Source organism: Protobothrops mucrosquamatus, unplaced genomic scaffold (assembly GCF_001527695.2).
Source record: "Protobothrops mucrosquamatus isolate PMUCROS unplaced genomic scaffold, P.Mucros_1.0 scaffold10, whole genome shotgun sequence".
NCBI lineage: Eukaryota > Metazoa > Chordata > Lepidosauria > Squamata > Viperidae > Protobothrops > Protobothrops mucrosquamatus.
The window spans coordinates 3,316,201-3,335,493 of record NW_015386397.1 but is presented as its reverse complement, the minus strand read 5'-3'; the positions used below and the strand labels follow the sequence as shown (position 1 = coordinate 3,335,493).

The 19,293-nt window shown below is 35.0% G+C and overlaps 1 protein-coding gene across 1 annotated transcript in view; it reads right to left on the bottom strand.

Moving 5' to 3' along the window:
• Positions 1-7,078: 7,078 nt before the first annotated feature.
• The window catches only part of SKAP1 (src kinase associated phosphoprotein 1), a 130,339-nt gene continuing 118,124 nt past the window's right edge, over positions 7,079-19,293 (bottom strand). Inside the window, exon 9 of the mRNA XM_029283044.1 lies at positions 7,079-7,185. Coding sequence (XP_029138877.1) covers positions 7,079-7,185 — 107 coding nt within the window. The remainder of the gene's footprint in view (positions 7,186-19,293) is intronic.

Here is a 19,293-nt window from a genome sequence, read left to right as displayed (position 1 = left end):
TCTATATGATCCTATCTATAGTAGATTTATTATAAATCAGCAGAACTTGAAACTGAAAAAAATAATTTCAACCTCATTAATTTCAAGATTCCTTTAAACATGAGGAATAGGGCCCTTTTTCCTTGATTGTGAAAAAAACACTGAAGAAAAACCAAACTGTTCTACATAATTTACCAATAGTTCAGTCTGTGGGGCAGGGGTAGCATGTATAAAATGCATGCATTACATAACTGTTGCTATATAAAAACATATTTAATGGGAAATATTGTTAATTTCCTGTTTATCGACAAATATGTACTGTAGCAAATATATTTAGAACTGCAATCTCTGACCTACTGTATCATTTTTTATCAAAGACCTGCTGGATTGGGGTGGGACAAGTTCAGCATAAACTTACTTCTTTAATTACAGCTCTACAAGCCAATATTTCTGAGATGGCAGCAATGGTAACATTTGAATATTAGGCTTCTGAAGCCTTTTCTGAAAAATCTGAATTTTTTGTGCTCCTTCCCCAACTTGATGTCCTCCAATAGTTTACATCTGAGACAAGCTGGAGTTATGATGCTAGAAATGGCCAAAATGCATGATACTATATTTCATCTCATTTCAGTTAGAACAGAAAGTTCTAACTGAAAGAACGGATACTAGTATAGGTGTCCAGAAATGTTCTAAGCAGCCTATCTCTTTTTGCCTTTTAGCTTTAAAGGGAGTCTTACCAAAATCCAGATGTTCATAATTTCAAAGACTAGGTATTCTGATGCAACACTTTGATCCTTGTGGCCTAGACATGTGGGATACTCCCATTGTAGTTTTTCCCCAACAGCCCACACATCAGATAAAGACTACATTCTCATGGGTAACTCACTAACCATGAGAAGTAAGCCATCTGACTTTCTTTGAACTCACATGTTTATGCATAAAAATCTATCATCTGGAGATATCCTCACATTTTCCTTCCCTTACATTCAATTATATGTCAACATTGTCCAAGACAATAGGCATTCTCATCACATTTCCCAGGATTCTGTAAGTCAAATGAAAGAGGAAAAAACAGGAGTACTCCCCAATTCCTTGCCGCTTTTCCCTTTTGAAAATCAAGATGATTCAGTTGCATATGGAAGAACTCAAGGACAATTTGAGGAGTGGCAAAGGAAATAAACCAAAGAAAAAACAAAAATCACCTTTTGGGGGGTCTTTTTTTGGTAGCAGTATTAAAATGTTTTTTTTTTTGTCCATCAGCTCAGCTGCACCTTCACCTTCAAAACTGTTATTTCATTTAAAAAAAAATTAACAGCACAAGCTATAATTTGGCGATAGCAATTGCAGGACATATCTGGATTTGTTATGCTACTTTAATGAAATGCTGCATTATGGCTTGTGACAACTTCATTGCTAAAGCACAAATGAATGTGGAATTAAAGTGTTACTTAGACTTTCAGTATCATAATATTTGGGGATCTTTTTTGTTTTCTCTTGGTATATTCTTTTTCCTTTTTTATTCCTCACCCTCCACCTTTCAGTTTAACAAAGTAAAGAGTCATAAAATCAAGTTGTTTATTCATTTATAGATGGAGTAGGCAAGGGAAAAAGAAAAAGGGAAAGAAAGGAAGAAAAGAAAAAAATAGGTTATAATTATACAACTCTACTGCAGACTCTCTTCTGCGGATTCTCTGATAGCAGGAAGAATTCCTTTGATGGGAAAATGTTTGAATATTAATTGTGTTTGTGACTCTTATCTTTCACACCCGGCTCCTTGTAAATGATAGTTCTCACGGCTGTGGGATTTAGGTTCTTTTGTGTAGCATTTAATAGCCAGCTTTTAATTTTTTTTCAACTGTTGATTCGTTACTACTTTGACACAATAGCAGCTCCTGAAAGTTCATACAAATTTTATTCTTGATTATTGCAAATGAACCGAAAGCAGTTTCTTCAGTATCAGCTGCCCCTTCTATCCCCCCCCTCCACCTTTGACTACACCAGTAAACTTGAAAAGAGTTATGGGGCTACGGCAAACTTATTTTATTCCCAGAAATGTAACCCCCGATCCCATCAATCTATTTGCTTCTCTGCTAATGAAAAGCCAAGGCTGCATGTGACATTTCGTGGCACCAACCACTTTAAATGTTACTGACATCAATCGGGTTTTTAAATGTTACTTGCATCTCATATGGATCAGGAAATGGTTTTATAATTATCTCCTGCTCTCTAAATGCACTGAGAGATTTTCACATTGTTGTTCTTTTAAAATTTCTTGATCACAGTCAAATTAAATAACAATATATATTTACATTCCTAAACTGTAAGAGATTGATTAAATAAATAAATAATTTTACAAGAAAACAAGTTTTGTGACATGCACAGGCAGCTCTGGTATGTTAACAAAGGAGATTCTAAAAGATGGTTTTAGAATACTTTTGCACAACTGTAATTAGATTATAACTGCAGCTCAAGTCACTGCAAAATAAATATCAGAAGAAATTATCAAGCAAATGTGAGATTTTTCTGACTAAAGATTGAGCTGAAATTATTTTTGAACTAGTAGCTTAAACAAAAACATTTATTTCTATCATCTTCCTAAGAAATAATCAGTATGTCTAATTAGTAACATTTCTATTGCCAATTTAGAATACAGTCCTTTTGGCTCCTCATAACCAACCTGGGAAGATTAGTAGTGTTTAGAACTAAATCTTTGTCCAATAAAAGCAAAGTTGGTTCTAGCCAAGAGCTTGTTATAAACCTGCTTTTGGAAACTGGAAGGAATGTCACATTTAAGGACACAAATTTCCCTGATAATATATTCAGATAGAAATGCATTGAATCCACTACATACACTAGCATAACTAATAAATTTGCAATATTTCAGCCTCAACAGCCTACAATGGTTCATTTTAAAGATTTATGTGGTAAAAAATTACTCAGAGATGAATGGAGTTTATTCTGTGCCAGATTGGGAGGTATAAGGAATTAAACTACTGTCTTTAACAGTGCATTTATTATTACCTCTGACAAAGAATGAAGACTTTTACAGGGTCCATGATAAATTTCTACATAAAATAAACAGGGTGGTGGAATTGCGTACATGCAACTACACATATATTATATCTAAATATTGCATTAACACAAGAAATTGGGCATGGTTTTGCATTTGAGGTTACTAAGGATTACCTAGCACAACGAAGGAGATAATTTAGAAATGAACTGACTAAAAGTCCCTTATTATATAAGGCACTCTTATAATCTAGAAGAGATCTTTAAATGAAAGATTGTGTCTAGAAATAATAAGCAACCCTTACAACATCTATTAAAATGTTTATGTGTTATTGGAAAAGAATAACAGAGTGGGCACATTTTGGCATAGTTTTATCCAGCTGAGATCAATTAAAAATTACAATTCCATCGTCTCTGGAGACAAAGGAAAACTTCAAAGAAAGTCACATGGATAATTTTCTGGATTCTGGTATTCTATTCCAACTCAAAGGAAATGGAATTTAGGAAGTGAAAAAAGGACAAACTACTTCTTAAGCACGTATCTTACTCATTAGGACGCAGAGATTTCCTCAATATGTCAGACCTATAAATATCTCACCCAGCCATCCTTAATGGTAACTAAAATCTGTTTCTTCATTGCCTCATGATAGGACCATCCCTGACCTAGAGTTCACACTTTTTTTTTTTTTTTTTTCTATATAAAATTTTTATTGTTTTTATCATAAACAAAAAAATACATTACAAGTATTACTCAATGATTTATCCCATCCCCCTACCCCCCAGACTTCCCAAACCAAACCTAGGCTAACATTCAACTACAAGTAAACAAGTATTAATATCTCTAACTCCAAACTCTAAACTTAAACAATCCATCTNCATTTAGAACCCTTAATAAGGTTTACCACTTCAATTACTTAATTATCATTCAATTATTTTCAGTTATTACAACATTATTATATTTATAATAATCTTCCTTTTAATAAAAATTATTCCTTTAATTAATTCTTCAATACCCAAAATCTTTACCATTTCAACAAAAAAAAGAAGAAAAAGAAAAAATTCCCACTTCCATAAATTTAACAAGTAAATTCTGTCATTTCATCAAACTACACCTATAAAAAATCATTTAAAACCCTTAATAAGGTTTACAACTTCAATCTTAGTTATCAGAGTTCACACTTGAAGATCATAGATGGAAGATTAGTTTTAACAAGCTTTAAGCCCTCTGTCAAAGCCAAATAATAAAAGATGGATTTTCCCCAAGACTTTCAGTGCTTGCTTATCAGTGAATGGGGATTACAATCCAAATTAATGATTTGGTTAAATAAGCAGGTGGTTGTGAGTTCCTCCACATTAATTAATATTCAGTATCAAAGTGCATTTGTATGTATGATGTATAGCTTTGTTGCTTATTATTTGAATGCCAATGAAATGTACCGTATAGCTGAAAGTATAGGATTTGAAATCAGCATGAAAGAGACAGAAGTTATGTGTGAGTTTTGAAAATGAATATTCTGAAGATTATTTCATATTTTTGAACTGCATGATATTGTTGCAATCAGGGAAATCTCAGTGATAAAAACGTGGATTCCCCATTTTTTCAATGCTCTTCCTTTAATATTAAATGGGGGGCAGGGCCACATTTTTTAAAATGCAAATCTAGTGAAGGTTGTTTCTTCTGAATCAGTTAACATCTATGGATTAAACAGCATTCCTCTTCTTAAATACAGTGGGATAGTCTGACAATTTGGGAGGCAAAAATAATAATAAGAATGCTTATATTTTCAGAAGAATAGTCATCTTACTGTGCATGGCATAAAATAAAACCAGAATTAAAGGGAAAGAAGGGGATTTCAATGTTATAGACAGATATTAATTTTAGAATGCCACACCCATAGGGCAGTAATGGGTTATTACTGGGGTGGGATCACATTATTTCATCTTTGCCTATCCTGGCCCCACATAATCTTTCTCTCCTTATAGAAGACTATGTGTAGAAAATTACATGGGAGAAATGAATCGTCTGGGGGGTTTATTTCTGGATGGTTGGTTCTTGTCTGAGTATGAAGATGAAGGGGGCTGTGGTAGGGGAAGCTCTCTGAAGGGGGGAACATGAGGTGGGAAATAGCCTTAAGCCTGAATTTGACCGGTGTATGACCGTTGCCTTCTAGCTGACCTCAGAATCTATTCCCAAGCATTTCTGATTCTATAGTCTCCTGTCCCCATGGGGGTTATTAATGGAAAAAAAACCCACCATCCTAGCCATCTTTTCATTGCAATGCAGCTTATTAAGAATGACACGATGGGGATATAGATAGAAGGAAGAGAATATATGTATGGGTTTTAACAGGCACTTGCCAAAATGATCTTAGTTGAAATGAACGTTCATAGCATCATCTGATCATTCTCCCCCCCCCCCCGCTGCCGCCTTTCCCCCCCAGATCTAATGCTTTGCATCTGACTCCTCATTCCCACAAAAAGACCACTAGATGTCACCCGCCGCCTCCTCTCACTTCAGGGTCTATGGAAATAAGATTGTACTTTAAAGCAACAGTTCAGAATTAATAACACTGGAATGTTTTGTTTGTCTTATCACTTCCAACACACACACACACACACACACAGAGAGAGAGAGAGAGAGAGAGAGAGAGAGAGAGAGAGAGAGAGAGAGAGAGAGAGAGAGAGAGAGAGAGAGAGAGAGAGAGGTAGATAGATATCAATTTTAAAATACAAAAAACTTCTGTCTTGATTTATGGGGTGGGAAAAAGGGTGCTCCATGATTACAAAGCTGTGGCATTCTCTGAGTTCCTTAAACTGGTGCCCTCTAGTATTGAGTTACAGTTCCCATCATCGCCAGCCAGCATAGTTGTTACTAGAGATGATAGGAATGGTCTGAGTATCATCATTAGATTTTCTGTTGTTTTCCTTTTGTATTTTAGATTCTTAATTTTGCCATGGAAAATTATTTCCAAATACAAACATTAAGTTTCTTGAAATATAGCAGGGTTTGATGGGTGGCTGAGGATTTTAAAAAATAAGGGTGGCCTGGAATGACAATTAGAAGCTTTCCAGTATGTGAATCATACAATGGGAAAAGAGATGAAGGTTAAACCATCTGCTTGCCACAAAACAAAATAATCTATTTATCAGTCTCTGGCTATAGTAAAGATTACTTAACAAAATGCAGCCTGTTACTCCTCAGAATTCTGGAGGAATAAAATAATCTCCTTTGACACACTAAGTGGCTCTCCAGAACAAAACATTCTAGACCATTCTACAAAGATATTCAAAATACAGTTTTCAGGGCCACAAGCCATCCTGATTTGTGAAGAACATCTTATTGACTAAAAAGGTCCCAGTCACTCCACTCTGAACATGCCCAAAACATGTGATTGAAAATTATTCTAAATATGACATCAAGCCAGGAATGCCACAACCAGGCATTTGGCATAAAACTGCAACCATTCCTATCATCCAGATTCATTCAAATATTACATTTTTAAGTATATAGTTAAAAAGAAACATACTTAGAAGTGTATTAATCTTTGATCCCATCAGCTATTGACAGTATCCCAACTAGGGACATAGACTGCTTTTTACAATCATCCGAATCTGTAAAATAATGGTAATGAAGATGAACTTACATTGTCTCATTGGCTATAGGAACTGGGGAATTATAGGGGAATATATTCTCCCATGATTGTTTTGCTCTGGTTTTTATTCATTATTTTTTTAAAAATGTCCCCAGGAAGTTACAATACTTACCTAATTTCAACTGATCTTGAAAAGCTAAATAAAGTATGACTTAGTATCTGGATGGTAGATCATCAGGAAATACCAGGGCTGTGAGCTAAACTGGGAAGGGTGTCTAGGAGTTCAGGGGTGGCAAACAGAAGAAAACAATAGTAACAAAATGCTGCCAAGAAAATTACAAGGATCTATTTGTAATTCCCAGGATTTGAGCTCTCAAGTCTTTACAGTTCTGAGGGCTTGGCTGAATTCAATTGCATATGATATTAATAAATTCCTTAGACATAGGTACACTGGATACCTGTAGAGAAATCATTGCTGGCCTAATTCATAAGCCTCATCACTCTGTGCCAGTAATACTCTGATTCATTTCTAGTTCATAATCCTTGTAATAGATACCAGTTATTGATATCTCAATGAATGATTTGCAAAGTGTTTTTGAACTCCCTAAAAGGTATAGAAACGAACACTTATAGCAATACATCAAACTGTTCTGTTGTAAAATTACCTGGAGGAATGCAGAGCAGGTCATAGTTGTACTAACCAACTCTTAATGCAATGCAGTTGTAAGGTGAAGTTGTAAAACGAAAGAGATGGTTCTTTAAAGAAAAAAAAAATCAGGGACATCTGGTAACACCAGGGCCAAGCCCAGTTGACAACACTGGCAAAGTTTGCTACAAGCCCCTAGTGTCATTTAAAAGCACCTGAGAATGCAAGCTGATTTAGGTTGTTGAGCATAACCACTGACTGTTCTGTTAATGGTGCTAGTGAGGAGCTCCAGAACAGCATTATCAAAGGCACAAGAGATATGTTGATGCCTTAACACCTCCAGGTTGGCTGTGCTCAGTGAAATTGTCCAGGTTTTAATGCTGGAGCCTCAGCAATAAAAAGGAATGATTAACATTTTTTAAAAGGGAAAAAATATCAAACCAAAATGGAAGCACATGATATTGCCAAACATAATTCTGAGATCTTAGGGACCACATTAGGTAGAAATGCTAGGAATTCCTTGATCAAGGCTGGAGCTTACAAAGGACACCTACAGTAATTATATACCTATTTGGAAATGTTGAGCCAAAGACAGTTTTGACATAAGACTATGACCCAAACTGAAGCAAAATCCATTTTAAGTCATACAACTACTTCAAATGCCAGTGATTGGGAATCTTAAAAAGCAAAGATCTACTCCAAACTCCAAGCATAGCAGATTGCTATAGTATCTAAGAGACTGTGTGACTATAACTATAGAGAGCTAATTGGGAATGAAGATTAAAGATATATACCTTTAAAATGTAATTGATATACTTTCACCTTCTCATTATGGCAATCGTAAGAAAAGTTGCAAATTTAGAAGAAGAAAGGAGGGATGCACTTAGCAACTTAAAGGGAAAGTTATTTCACAGATTTATTGCAGAAAATGTTTGGGCAATTTGGCAAAAAGAAATTACTTTAATGGTTGCCAATAGTTTGGTTACTTTAAAAAAGGAAATAGAAGTAAGATTTGTAAAAAAAAAGATAAGAAAGAAGCAAAGAAATTGAAGAATCTGTAGGACAATTGGTTGGAGATCTAAGACAAATTACTAACATAGTGGAAGTTTTGGAAACTAAGACAGAAATTATAAATACAGAGATGGAGAAAGATTTGGATAATTTTGCATTATTGGAACTGAAAAAATTGATTTAGTTTAAGATTTGTAGCAATTCCTTAAAAAACATGGAGAAAATATAAAACAAAAGCTTGTTAAACCTATCTAATTTCCTAGGTTGGGAGGAAGACGACACTATCCAAGACCGATATGATTTGTATGATTAATACATATTTTGCAAAATTAAAAAATGTTCCAAGGGATGTCCTTGTGCACTTTGTTAGGAAAAAGATTAGATATCAAAGTTTGCAGCAGCATTTTAATACTAGACTGGGGATTGATGAAGCTATTGTGCTTAAGTAAATTCCAAACACAATACTATGTAAGTTAAAAAAGGTTTTTTTTTCCCCTGATAAACTTAAACAAGATTTCATTTGGCTAAGAAAGGATAGTTTTTCCCCTTTTAAATGGCAGAGATTTAGACTAAACTCTATTCAGAAAAACAAGAGATATTTTTGAGAAAATTTAAAGAAGAATTGGAGGAAATACAATGGAAGTGACAATGACAGATGCAACTAAACAAATGTTACAACAGATACAACAAAATAGCGAAGAGGATTCCACATTGGGTTCTACAGGGATTGACTTTTTTAAAGTATTGCCTAATTATGGATAAATGCTTAATGTAAAATACAAATTGAGCAAATGCTTCTAAAAGAGAAAAAATCATTAATGGAAAAAGTTAAAACAATATATGATTTACTTACAAAAATACATATTAGGAAAAAGATGTAAAATATTTGAATCACAAAACTTTGGATGAAGAATTTATTTCAGCAGGGATGAAAAAGGAGTTACTTGCATATAAATTCTCATCTATATCCAAAACTCATATTGATCGATAATCATGGCAGATATGTTGGAGTTGACATTAATCTACATGGGACTAAGACTTTGATATTAGGAATTTATGTACACAGTCAAGATTAAATAGTATTTTAGAAAGGACCTAGACAGATTATTGGATTTTCTGTATGAAAATTGGTGTTTCCTGGGAGATTGGAATGAAGTTGCTTCCCCACAAAAAGGACAGAATTTTTGAGAAAAAAATTAAAATATACGATTTTTAAAATATATATATCTAGGGTAAATTACCATTTTTTAATTTAATGGAATTTGGAATGTTGATATATATGGAGATATAAAAATTGTGGTTTTTTTGAAAGACATATATCTTTTTCAAGAATAGATATGATTTGGATTTTTAAGAGGTTGGCTATTAAAAGTGTAGATGTTACCAAATACAATTTTGGATCACAATGCAGTGACTTTAATTTTTAAAAGGGGAAATGGTTCTTTTAGGCGGAGACTGGATGTGAAACTTTTAAAGGAAATTATAACATAAAATAAAAAAAATTCTTAACAATCAAAAAATTATCAAAATTCTGGCAGCTACATTTTCTGTGTTAGTACTTCTGTGTTAGTACTTCAAAACTAAAATCATCCTTCTAAGAGGACACTGTTTATATCACATTAACATGTACAAATGACATCCAGATATGGGTGGATAAAGTCAATATATTTCAGGATTTGAATATCTACATTATTTTTTATTTAAAGATTTATTTTACAAAATAAGTAATAATGCATTATTATTGTATTTTACAAAATAAGTAATAATGCATTATTATTGTATTATTCCCATAATTTTTGCCAAAAGTAACTTTTATATCTTGTAATATTTTGATTTGTCTTTAGAAATTCCACTATTTAACTACATGTCCAATGACAAATGCAAACCATTAAGGATCAGAGACCTTGGAAAATATATTTTCCTACCTCTCCTCAAATATTCAATATTTGGATTGGATTCAGATTTAGATACAATGGATACTAGCTCAACGGCTATATTTTTTTTAATTCTAAAAAAAGGCTACATTTGGACTACTCTCCTTTTTAGGTACAGATGCATAATATTTAAAAGGATGTTTTATAAATGTAAAATATGATGCCCATACCAATTCTCATACCAATGATTCACATACTAATTCTTATGGAACATCATGCTTAGTGATGATGCCAGTGTTAACTGAACTGCAAGAATAACGGTTATGATGTTGACATACAGGGAACAAAAATGCAAACACCCTTTTCAACCTGAAAACCTGTATCAATTGCAGAGAAACTAAGTAAGGGGAGGGGAAACTAAAATTCCACCCCTTCCCAATGCTTTTTCTCAACAGGATTATTTTTCTGTTTAAAAAGGGCTATTAAAATATTTGCTGCACATTTTTTATGCAGTTTTCACTAATCCAGAGCCTTTCAGATACTTTGAACATATACAACTGCTAGGATACTTAAAATATGAATTCCACATATTAGGAGACATCAGATTGGGAACGGCTGTTATTGTGTATAATGGTTAATATAAAGATTCCCTTGTCAAATTAGCCACTTAGTGGCTAACCAAGGATCATTGATATGAAAAATAACTCATGTTATTAGGGAAAAATCACATTACTGTATGCACACAAAAGCAGAATTTGAATCTTCATGTTTCTATCTTGTTTAATGAAATTTGCATTTGGTATTGTGGGATGCAATGTAAAATGCCATTTCAAATTTCAATAGCAGAACAGATTATTATTATTATTTGATTGGGATTACCTTAATGGTGAAAAGAAAGAATCTACCTTCCATAAAATCTAAAGTTATAGTAAATATACGAGTTTAATTTAGTCAGCCCCCTCCTTGCCCCATACCATAATTGAACAGGTCGTTCCTATTTTCTGTTGAATCATTGCCAACTAAGCCTCCCCCCCCCTTCTTTCCCATCCCAAAATCACATCTCCCCATGGCTGATGCATGAAATGTCAGGCAGGACCTTAGCAGCAGACGCATGCATTCCAAATAACACCAGATGGATTTTTATATTAGCTACTAATTCATGTTCAAGGCACAGCAACCATACTGCGTTTTTTTTTTAAAGAAAAAAAGAAAAGAAAAGAAAAAGCAAGCCTCGGCGCCTCTGCCACACTTGCTTCGGCAAGATTAATTCTGCAAAATTAATTGGGACAAGATTGAGAAGGAAATTAAAATGCAGCTGAGTGAACAGGTTTTTCAAACACCCTTTTCTCTTCTTCTCTCAACCCACTTGCTTGCCACTCTCAGCAACCCTCCCAAGCTTTATTTTACCTCTACTTCTTCAATAATTATAGGTGAGCACTATTGCCTCATAAAATCATTTTTGAAAGAAAAACACTCATGAGCGCTTGGCTATTCCCAAGGAAGATGTGATGGAGCTCCATGCAAAGAAATTAAAACCAGGTCATATTCTTGGGTGGTAAGGGAAGGAAAGCAGGAAGGCAACGTTTACTAGTCTAGGTCATATTACATGAAGCAATGTCTACTTCTCAACCATGGCAACTTCAACTCCCATAATTTTCCAGTCAGTGTGTCAAAGTCCACCATCCTAAATTTGCCCAAGCTTGAGAAACACTGATCTACATGATAAAAATGTCTTCCTTGGAGCATTAAATTCAAAAGACAAGTTAATATTATAAAGATTAAATATGGAAGGGTTTAAGAATGCATTTTGAGATGGCATATTCTTGAAAGCACGTTTTGAATACAAGATGATCCTATATTATTAAAAAGCCATCACTTCATTATTTGAAAAAGTTCATCCTCTGAAATTATAAGAACTGGAAAATTGTTAAAGTATTTCCAATAAGTAGTTGCATGGAACCCAAAGAATAAGAAGCACTCATATTGATATTAATGAAGTAAAATACACCTCTGAATTAAAATGCCCTTGTTCCTCACAAAGGATTAGAGAGAAAGAATTCTGTCCTCTGTTACAAGATTTTCAATAAATCTTAAATGATCCTCCTATTTTAAAATTAAATTACTTTGGGAAACTATCCTTTTGATTTAAAAAAAAATGTGTTTCCAAAATATATATATTTTCTTCAAGAAAAAAATATCAAAAGTCATTGCCAACTGTAGCTTCTGGGTGAAATTCCACATTTGCATGTGAGCAACTTCCTGTAACGTATTATAGAGAAATTTTGGGTTACGTAATATGGAATTATTTTTGGTGAGGTGTTATCTGCTGTAAAATTTCATCAAACTATAATGCATTAATGTCTCCTGGACAACCTGGCTGCAATGTAAGGGACAGCATGTAAAGAACAAAGAAGTACAACTATACTGTTGCATTTTTAACTTTTGATGCCACTGTTCTAGCACTCAGAATGGTGGGTATCTTTATACATTGTAACTCAGTTATTGGTCTGCTGTTATGGATTGCATAGATTAAAATAGAATTGTATTGTAGAATGTTTATATTTTTTTACTATTTTTATGCAGGATTCTCCAAGGCCTAAACCAGTGGTTCTCAACCTTTTTAATGCCGTGACCCCAAACGGTCGTAAGTCGAGGACTAAACCGGTCGTAAGTCGAGGACTAAACCGGTCGTAAGTCGAGGACTACCCAACCGGTCGTAAGTCAAGAACTTTCCCTGCCCTGGAGCGCCACGCATGCGCGGTTCCGCCCCCTGCACTGGCCGAGGCGTAGCTGGCAAGCGGCAGAGACGGAGCAGGCCGACCACCAGCTGGCCCAGACCCACAGGTTGAGAACCACTGGCCTAAACAATATTTCAAGGGTTCCTCCAGGATTGAGAAAGGCTATAGAGAAATGTCCTGTGACCAAGTTTTTGCAAGTACATGGGGGGAAAGCAAATCTCACTTTTTCATTTCCTTGTTTTTCTTCATAACCAAATGTTGTGAAATACACTACATAGTACAAAGAATGGAAAGTAGAATGAGCTTTTGAATGATTACAGAAGTTGGATCATTCCATTGTTTAGCATATCACTTTGTTCTTCCCCATTCCCAGCAAAATACAAAGTCAACGTATTATACAATAAAAGTCCCAGAAAGTGTACAAAATAAGAAAAAAGAAGCCTATATAAACTTTGCATTTCAATTTTAGCATGGGAGATGTACAAACCAATTGCCTTGATAGTGCTGTGTAACCACATGGCTGAGCTGAAATTTGTTTTAAATCATTATTCTCATAAATGTGACATCTTTAAAGTGCTAGCAAGTGCTGATCTACATTGCAGTGTTAGAAAGGGCTTGAAGAAAACAGCCTAGACCAGGGGTAGGCAACCTTGGCTCTTTTATGACTTGTGGACTTCAACTCCCAGAATTCCTGAGCCAGCATGGCTGGCTCAGGAATTCTGGGAGTTGATGTCCACAAGTCATAAAAGAGCCAAGGTTGCCTACCCCTGGCTTAGACTGTGGTAGTAATATGTTTGTATCTTCATGAACTGACCTTCAAGACCAATTCTAAATCATTAGGACCCAAAAAGATTTAACTCTTCCTCAGTACAGAAATAGGTCTCTCTTATGTAGACTCATCTCTGAAGTTCCTATCCTTTTCTTTCATTGCTCTGATATGAGTAATTATCTAGCAAGTCAGGTTTTTGTCATATGATATCCAGTTTCTTGGAGCTAGATCTTTACTTAGGGCACTTTCTTCATTTGCATATCTGTGGCAAAGAAAGTATTTCATATTCCCACCAATTCTTCATCTTCCATTTCTGCAGTTTCTTGCTCCTATCTCACATCCGACCAAGCAGCTCAATTAACTTTGTGATTCTTGAGTGATTAAATACATGCTCAGCCTGTTATAGAGACAAACTGTAACCAAGTATATTTACATGAACGAATTTCCAGGAACAAATTTCTGGACTAGAGAGGGAGATTTGGGTGTAGAAAGAAGAACAAAGACATGGGTGTTTTTATTACATAGATCGGTAGTTTTCAATGTATTCTAGTTTCAGAAAATTTCCATAATGATTATTGAGAGTCCATAACAGGACTCATCTGTACTGCAGATATTACTCATTTTTACATATTTTACAACAGCCTCATGGGAGAAAACCACTAGCTGCAATCAAATAAGAAGGTTGCTTCCCAGAACATAGTTTTCCTTTTTGACATCCTTCTTACATTGACCAACCTAGCCACTGATGAATATATTCCACAAACTACATGTGTTCTCTTTTATACTTCCCTTTCCTCAACATCCTAAGTGCACTATTTATTTAAAGATTTTAAAACAAGACAATAGTAAAACCAGTTACTTCTTTCTCTCCTGCCATACTAAACTCTGTCATTTTGTAACTGCTTGAGACTGCTCACCTTTCCCTCCACTGGAGTCCACATCTGTTTAGAGCTCAAAATGATAATTGCACAGTTTTGTTTCTGCAGCAAGTTTATTAGCAAAGCTAATAAATTAGAAGAATATTATAGGCAGCTGATGCAATATTTATACCATCCAAAAATTATTGGAATTACCTCAGGAACTTTAAAATTAAATTGCATCACAGTTTGACTGCTTGTTCAGAACAGCTGAAATCACAACCTGCTCTCATATAGTTTGGATATGCCCTTATTTATCTTTTCTTTTTGGTTTTGGGATTTTTGGCATATGGTAAAACTGCTGTAGGTTCTGGGAGATTCCAACCTTCCTGCCCTGGGGGACGGTCCTGGTAACCCAAATATTTGGCACACAGTAATATAGGACTTCAGAGATGTTGAGATGCTACTGGAAGATAGAGGACATACCGTAGGTATTTTCCTCTGCCACTTTCTTTTCAAATTACAGATGAGGCTGCCTTGAACTTCTGCAACTTGCTGCTAATAAATATTGAAGCATTTCTTTAACATTGTCCCAGTAATTACTCATGGCATAATAGTTCCCAACTAAAGAGTCAGTATATAATCTAGAAGTCCTTCAGCTGAATTAGCAGGTGGAAATAGTGGCAAGGGGGGGGGGAAAGAGTTTGCTCAGCTCTAGCTGCTGCATCATTAACACCCCTACTTTAATCAAGATGACTCATGCCCTGATTATCACAGCTAGACATTATAGTGTATTCTATATAGGACTGCCTCTAGAGATGGTTCCAAATGTGGTGGCAAGACTCCTGAAGGGACAAATCAATTAGCACAAAGTTCACTGTATTCACTATATTCTGTGTATTCACTGAAATGGCTCCTGATTGGCTTTCAGGCTTAATTCAAAGTGCTTATCATATTTTTTAGGATCTTCATATCACTGCTTCATATTACATTAGGCAACATCTGACCAGTATGAACAACTCTGTGAGGGTTGAGAGGGATGGGTCTCATCAAAGGCGTCCTCAATGGTGGCTCTAACTCTGCTAGTATTTATAAAGGCAATTAAAATCAGGTATTCTAGTAGGCATTCAGCTCCTAATTTGTCCTGGTGTTTTTCTTTAGAGTTATTTGTTTGGACATCATGTTATGATTTCAATTGTGTGTATTGGTTATTTGCCTCCCAGACTCCTAGTTGATTTCAACAGTTTATAAATAAGACAAATAAATATATAAATAATAGTATTTACCTTACTAATGATGTATATCAAATCTCCCCTTTGGAAGGAAAGTTCATCTTGGTGGCCCCCAGTGCAGTCCCACAGACTTTGATAATAATTTGCATAACGTCTTATGAATCCTAAGAGAGAAATTTCATTGCAAAAGTTCTCAAACAGTCTTTGAATTCCATTCAAGGGATTGACAGAAATACTGCAATACAGTTGAAAGCATTTGTTTAAAACATACACACATGTTATAGTCCTCGATTAACAACCACAATTGAGCCCAAAATTTCCATTGCTAAAAAAGATAGTTAAATGAGTTTTTCTCCATTTTATGATCTTTCTTGCCACAGTTTTTAAAAGAACCATTGCAGTTGTTAAATTAGTAACATAGTTATTAAATGAATCTGGCTTCCCCATTGACTTTGCTTGTCAGAAAGTTGCAAAAGGTGATCACATGAGCCCAGGAGACTGCGACTGTCATAAATACATTCCAGTTGCTAACCATCTGAATTTTGATTACATGACTATAGGGATGCTACAGTGGTTCTAAGTGTGAAAAATGATTTAAATAACTTTTATATATAAGTCACACATAAACATACACACACATGATTGATAGTGAAGATCAAGGTTATTCTAAGATATTTTTTAAAAAATGTACGATGTGTGATAAGAATACATGAATGAAAATAGTTTTCTCTTGAACTCTAGGCAAGAAGATTAAATATGGGTCTCAAAATACCAGTGGTTCCCAATCTTTTCTATACCCCGTTCCCCTAGAACGCTTCTGATATATTCTCGCACCACTTACAAAAGTTCAAAATAACAGCAACAAATTATGCATATACACTATAATTTTGAAAAGCCAAATTTTCGCACCCCCTGGAATATTGTCTTACATCCCTGGTTGAGAAACCCTGCAATATACCAATATATATTTTTCCACAGCAAGAATATTGAAATTATATGCATGTGCCCATTTCTATTTATCAGATTCTGTCCACAAGTTTTCAAGTTTATCTATTCCATAAGGTTAGGAAACTCTTTTAAGAACTTTTACAGTTCTCAGAATAATGAATTGTACTTACTTAATATCAAATATATACTATCATGAATTGATAGTTTTCAGGATCGTTTTATTTGCCATGCTAGTGATATTTATATGATTATATATCTATGCAAGATTCCATCTTAACTGTTCTTCTCAAAATTTAGGGTTTAGATACAACAGATAAAAGTTTGTGAACCCTTTTGAATTTCAATATTCCTGTAAAAATATGACTTATAACATGATGAGTTTTCCACACTAGTCTTAAAACTAGACAATGAGAAACCAAATAAACAAATGAGCCATTATTTATTGTGGAAATCAAGGTATGTTAAATATTTCTGGATGGCAAAATCATGTGAATCTTTGCTTTCAGTAATTGGTGTCTCCCCTCCCCCACAGCAGCTCCTCCACAGCAGCAATAATTGCTTCTAATAATGGTTGATCAGTCCTGCACTTTCTCTTGGAGGAACATTGGTCTATTCCTTCTTTCGGAAAAGCTGAAGTTTGCTGGTGGGCTTCCTTGTATGAACTGCCTCTTTCAGCTTTTCAACAGCATTTCTATAGGATTAAGGTCAGGAGTTTGACTTGGCCATTCCGAAAATTAATTTTCTTCTGCTTCTTTGGTTGTATGATTTGTGTGACTGGGCTCATTGTCTTGCTGCATAATTCATTTTCTCTTGAGCTTCACTCCTAGAGAGATATCCTGATATTTTCCTGTTGAATTTGCTGGTATAATTAAAAATCTATAACTTTATCAATGTTGGCAAGCTGTCCTGGTCCAGAAACAATGAAGCTGTCCAAAACCATGATACTGCCACCACCATGTTTGTCTTATTCAAGTCAAAAAGTTCTATTTTGGTCTCATATATCCATAGAATATTCTTCCAATAGCCTTCTGGCTCTTTTGCAAACTGTAAATGGGCAGTCATGTTGTTTTTGGAGAGTAGTGGCTTTCTCCTTGCATCTGTGCCATACATACCATAGTAATTCAGGATTTTCTTGATGGTGATGTCATGAAAGCTGACAGTCACTAATGCAAGGGAAGCCTTTAGTTTCTTAAACATTAGTCGGGATTCTTTGAAATCTTCCAGAGTATTATATGACTTGCTCTTGGTGTGAATCAGAATAGAGCTGGAATCAGAATAGAGCTGGAAAGGACCTTAGAGGTCTTCTAGTCCAGCCCCCTGCTCAAGCAGGAGATCCTATACTGTTTCAGACAAATGAATGTCCAGTCTCTTCTTAAAAACCTCCAGTAATGAAGCATCCACAACATCTAAAGGCAAGCTGTTCCAATTGTTAATTGTCCTCACTGTTAGGAAGTTTCTCCTTAATTCCAGGTTGCTTCTCTTCTTGATAATTTCCATTCATTGTTTCTTGTCCTGCCCTTGGGTGCTTTGGAAAATAAATTGCCCCCCTTCTCTTTGTGGCAGCCCCTCCAATACTGGAATACTGCTGTCATGTCACCCCAATCCTTCTTTTCTCTAGACTGGCCAAACCTAAATCCTGCAACCATTCTTCATATGTTTTAGTCTCCAGACCTTTTATCATCTTAGTTGCTCTTCTTTGCACTTTTCCAAAGTCTCAACATCTTTTTTATAATGTGGTGACCAAAACTGGATGCAGCATTCCAGGTGTGGTCTTACAAAGGATTTATAAAGTGGTACTAATACTTAATGTGATTTGATTCTATGCCTCTGTTTATACAACCAAAGACTGTAATAGCTTTTTTGGCTACTTCCGCACACTGCTGACTCATGTTTAAGTGATTGTCCATTAGGAATCAAGGTCCCTTTCACAATTACTGTTTTTGAGCCAGGTTTTGCCTAATTTGTACTTGTATCTTTGGTTTTTCTTGCCCAGGTGTAAAATCTTGCTTTTCTCCACATTAAATTTCATTTTGTTGGATAGGGTCCATTATTCAAATCTGTCCAGATCTTTTTGGATCCTGAGCTTGTCTTCTGGGGTGTTGGCTATTCCTGCCAGATTAATGTCATCTGCAAATTTGATGGGTTCGCCTTCTATTCCCTCATCTAAGTCATTTATGAAGATATTGAAGAACACAGAACTTAAAACAGAACCTTGTGGTACTCCATTGCTTACTTCCCTCCATGTAGATGTAGTATCATTAAGGACTACTCATTGAGTATGATTTGTCAGCCAGTTACAAATCCATCTGGTGGTGATGCTGTCTATCCCACATTTTTTGGGGGGAAGTCCTTAGAAATTTATTTAGTTCAAACCATGACACTCTTCTACGTATTTATATTGTGAAGATCAGATTGATAGTGAATCCAGAATTTTGTTCTTTAAATAATGCAGGACCTCCCTTTTATTTTATTTATTTATTTATTTATTGAATTTTTTACCCCGCCCTTCTCCTTGCGGACTCAGGGCGGCTGACAGCCTAATAAAAACAAATACAAAAAATACCAAAATACTATCATTAAAAACATAATTAAAATGAAATATTAGATTGGCCTTTGTTATTTTAAAATTATTTTTAA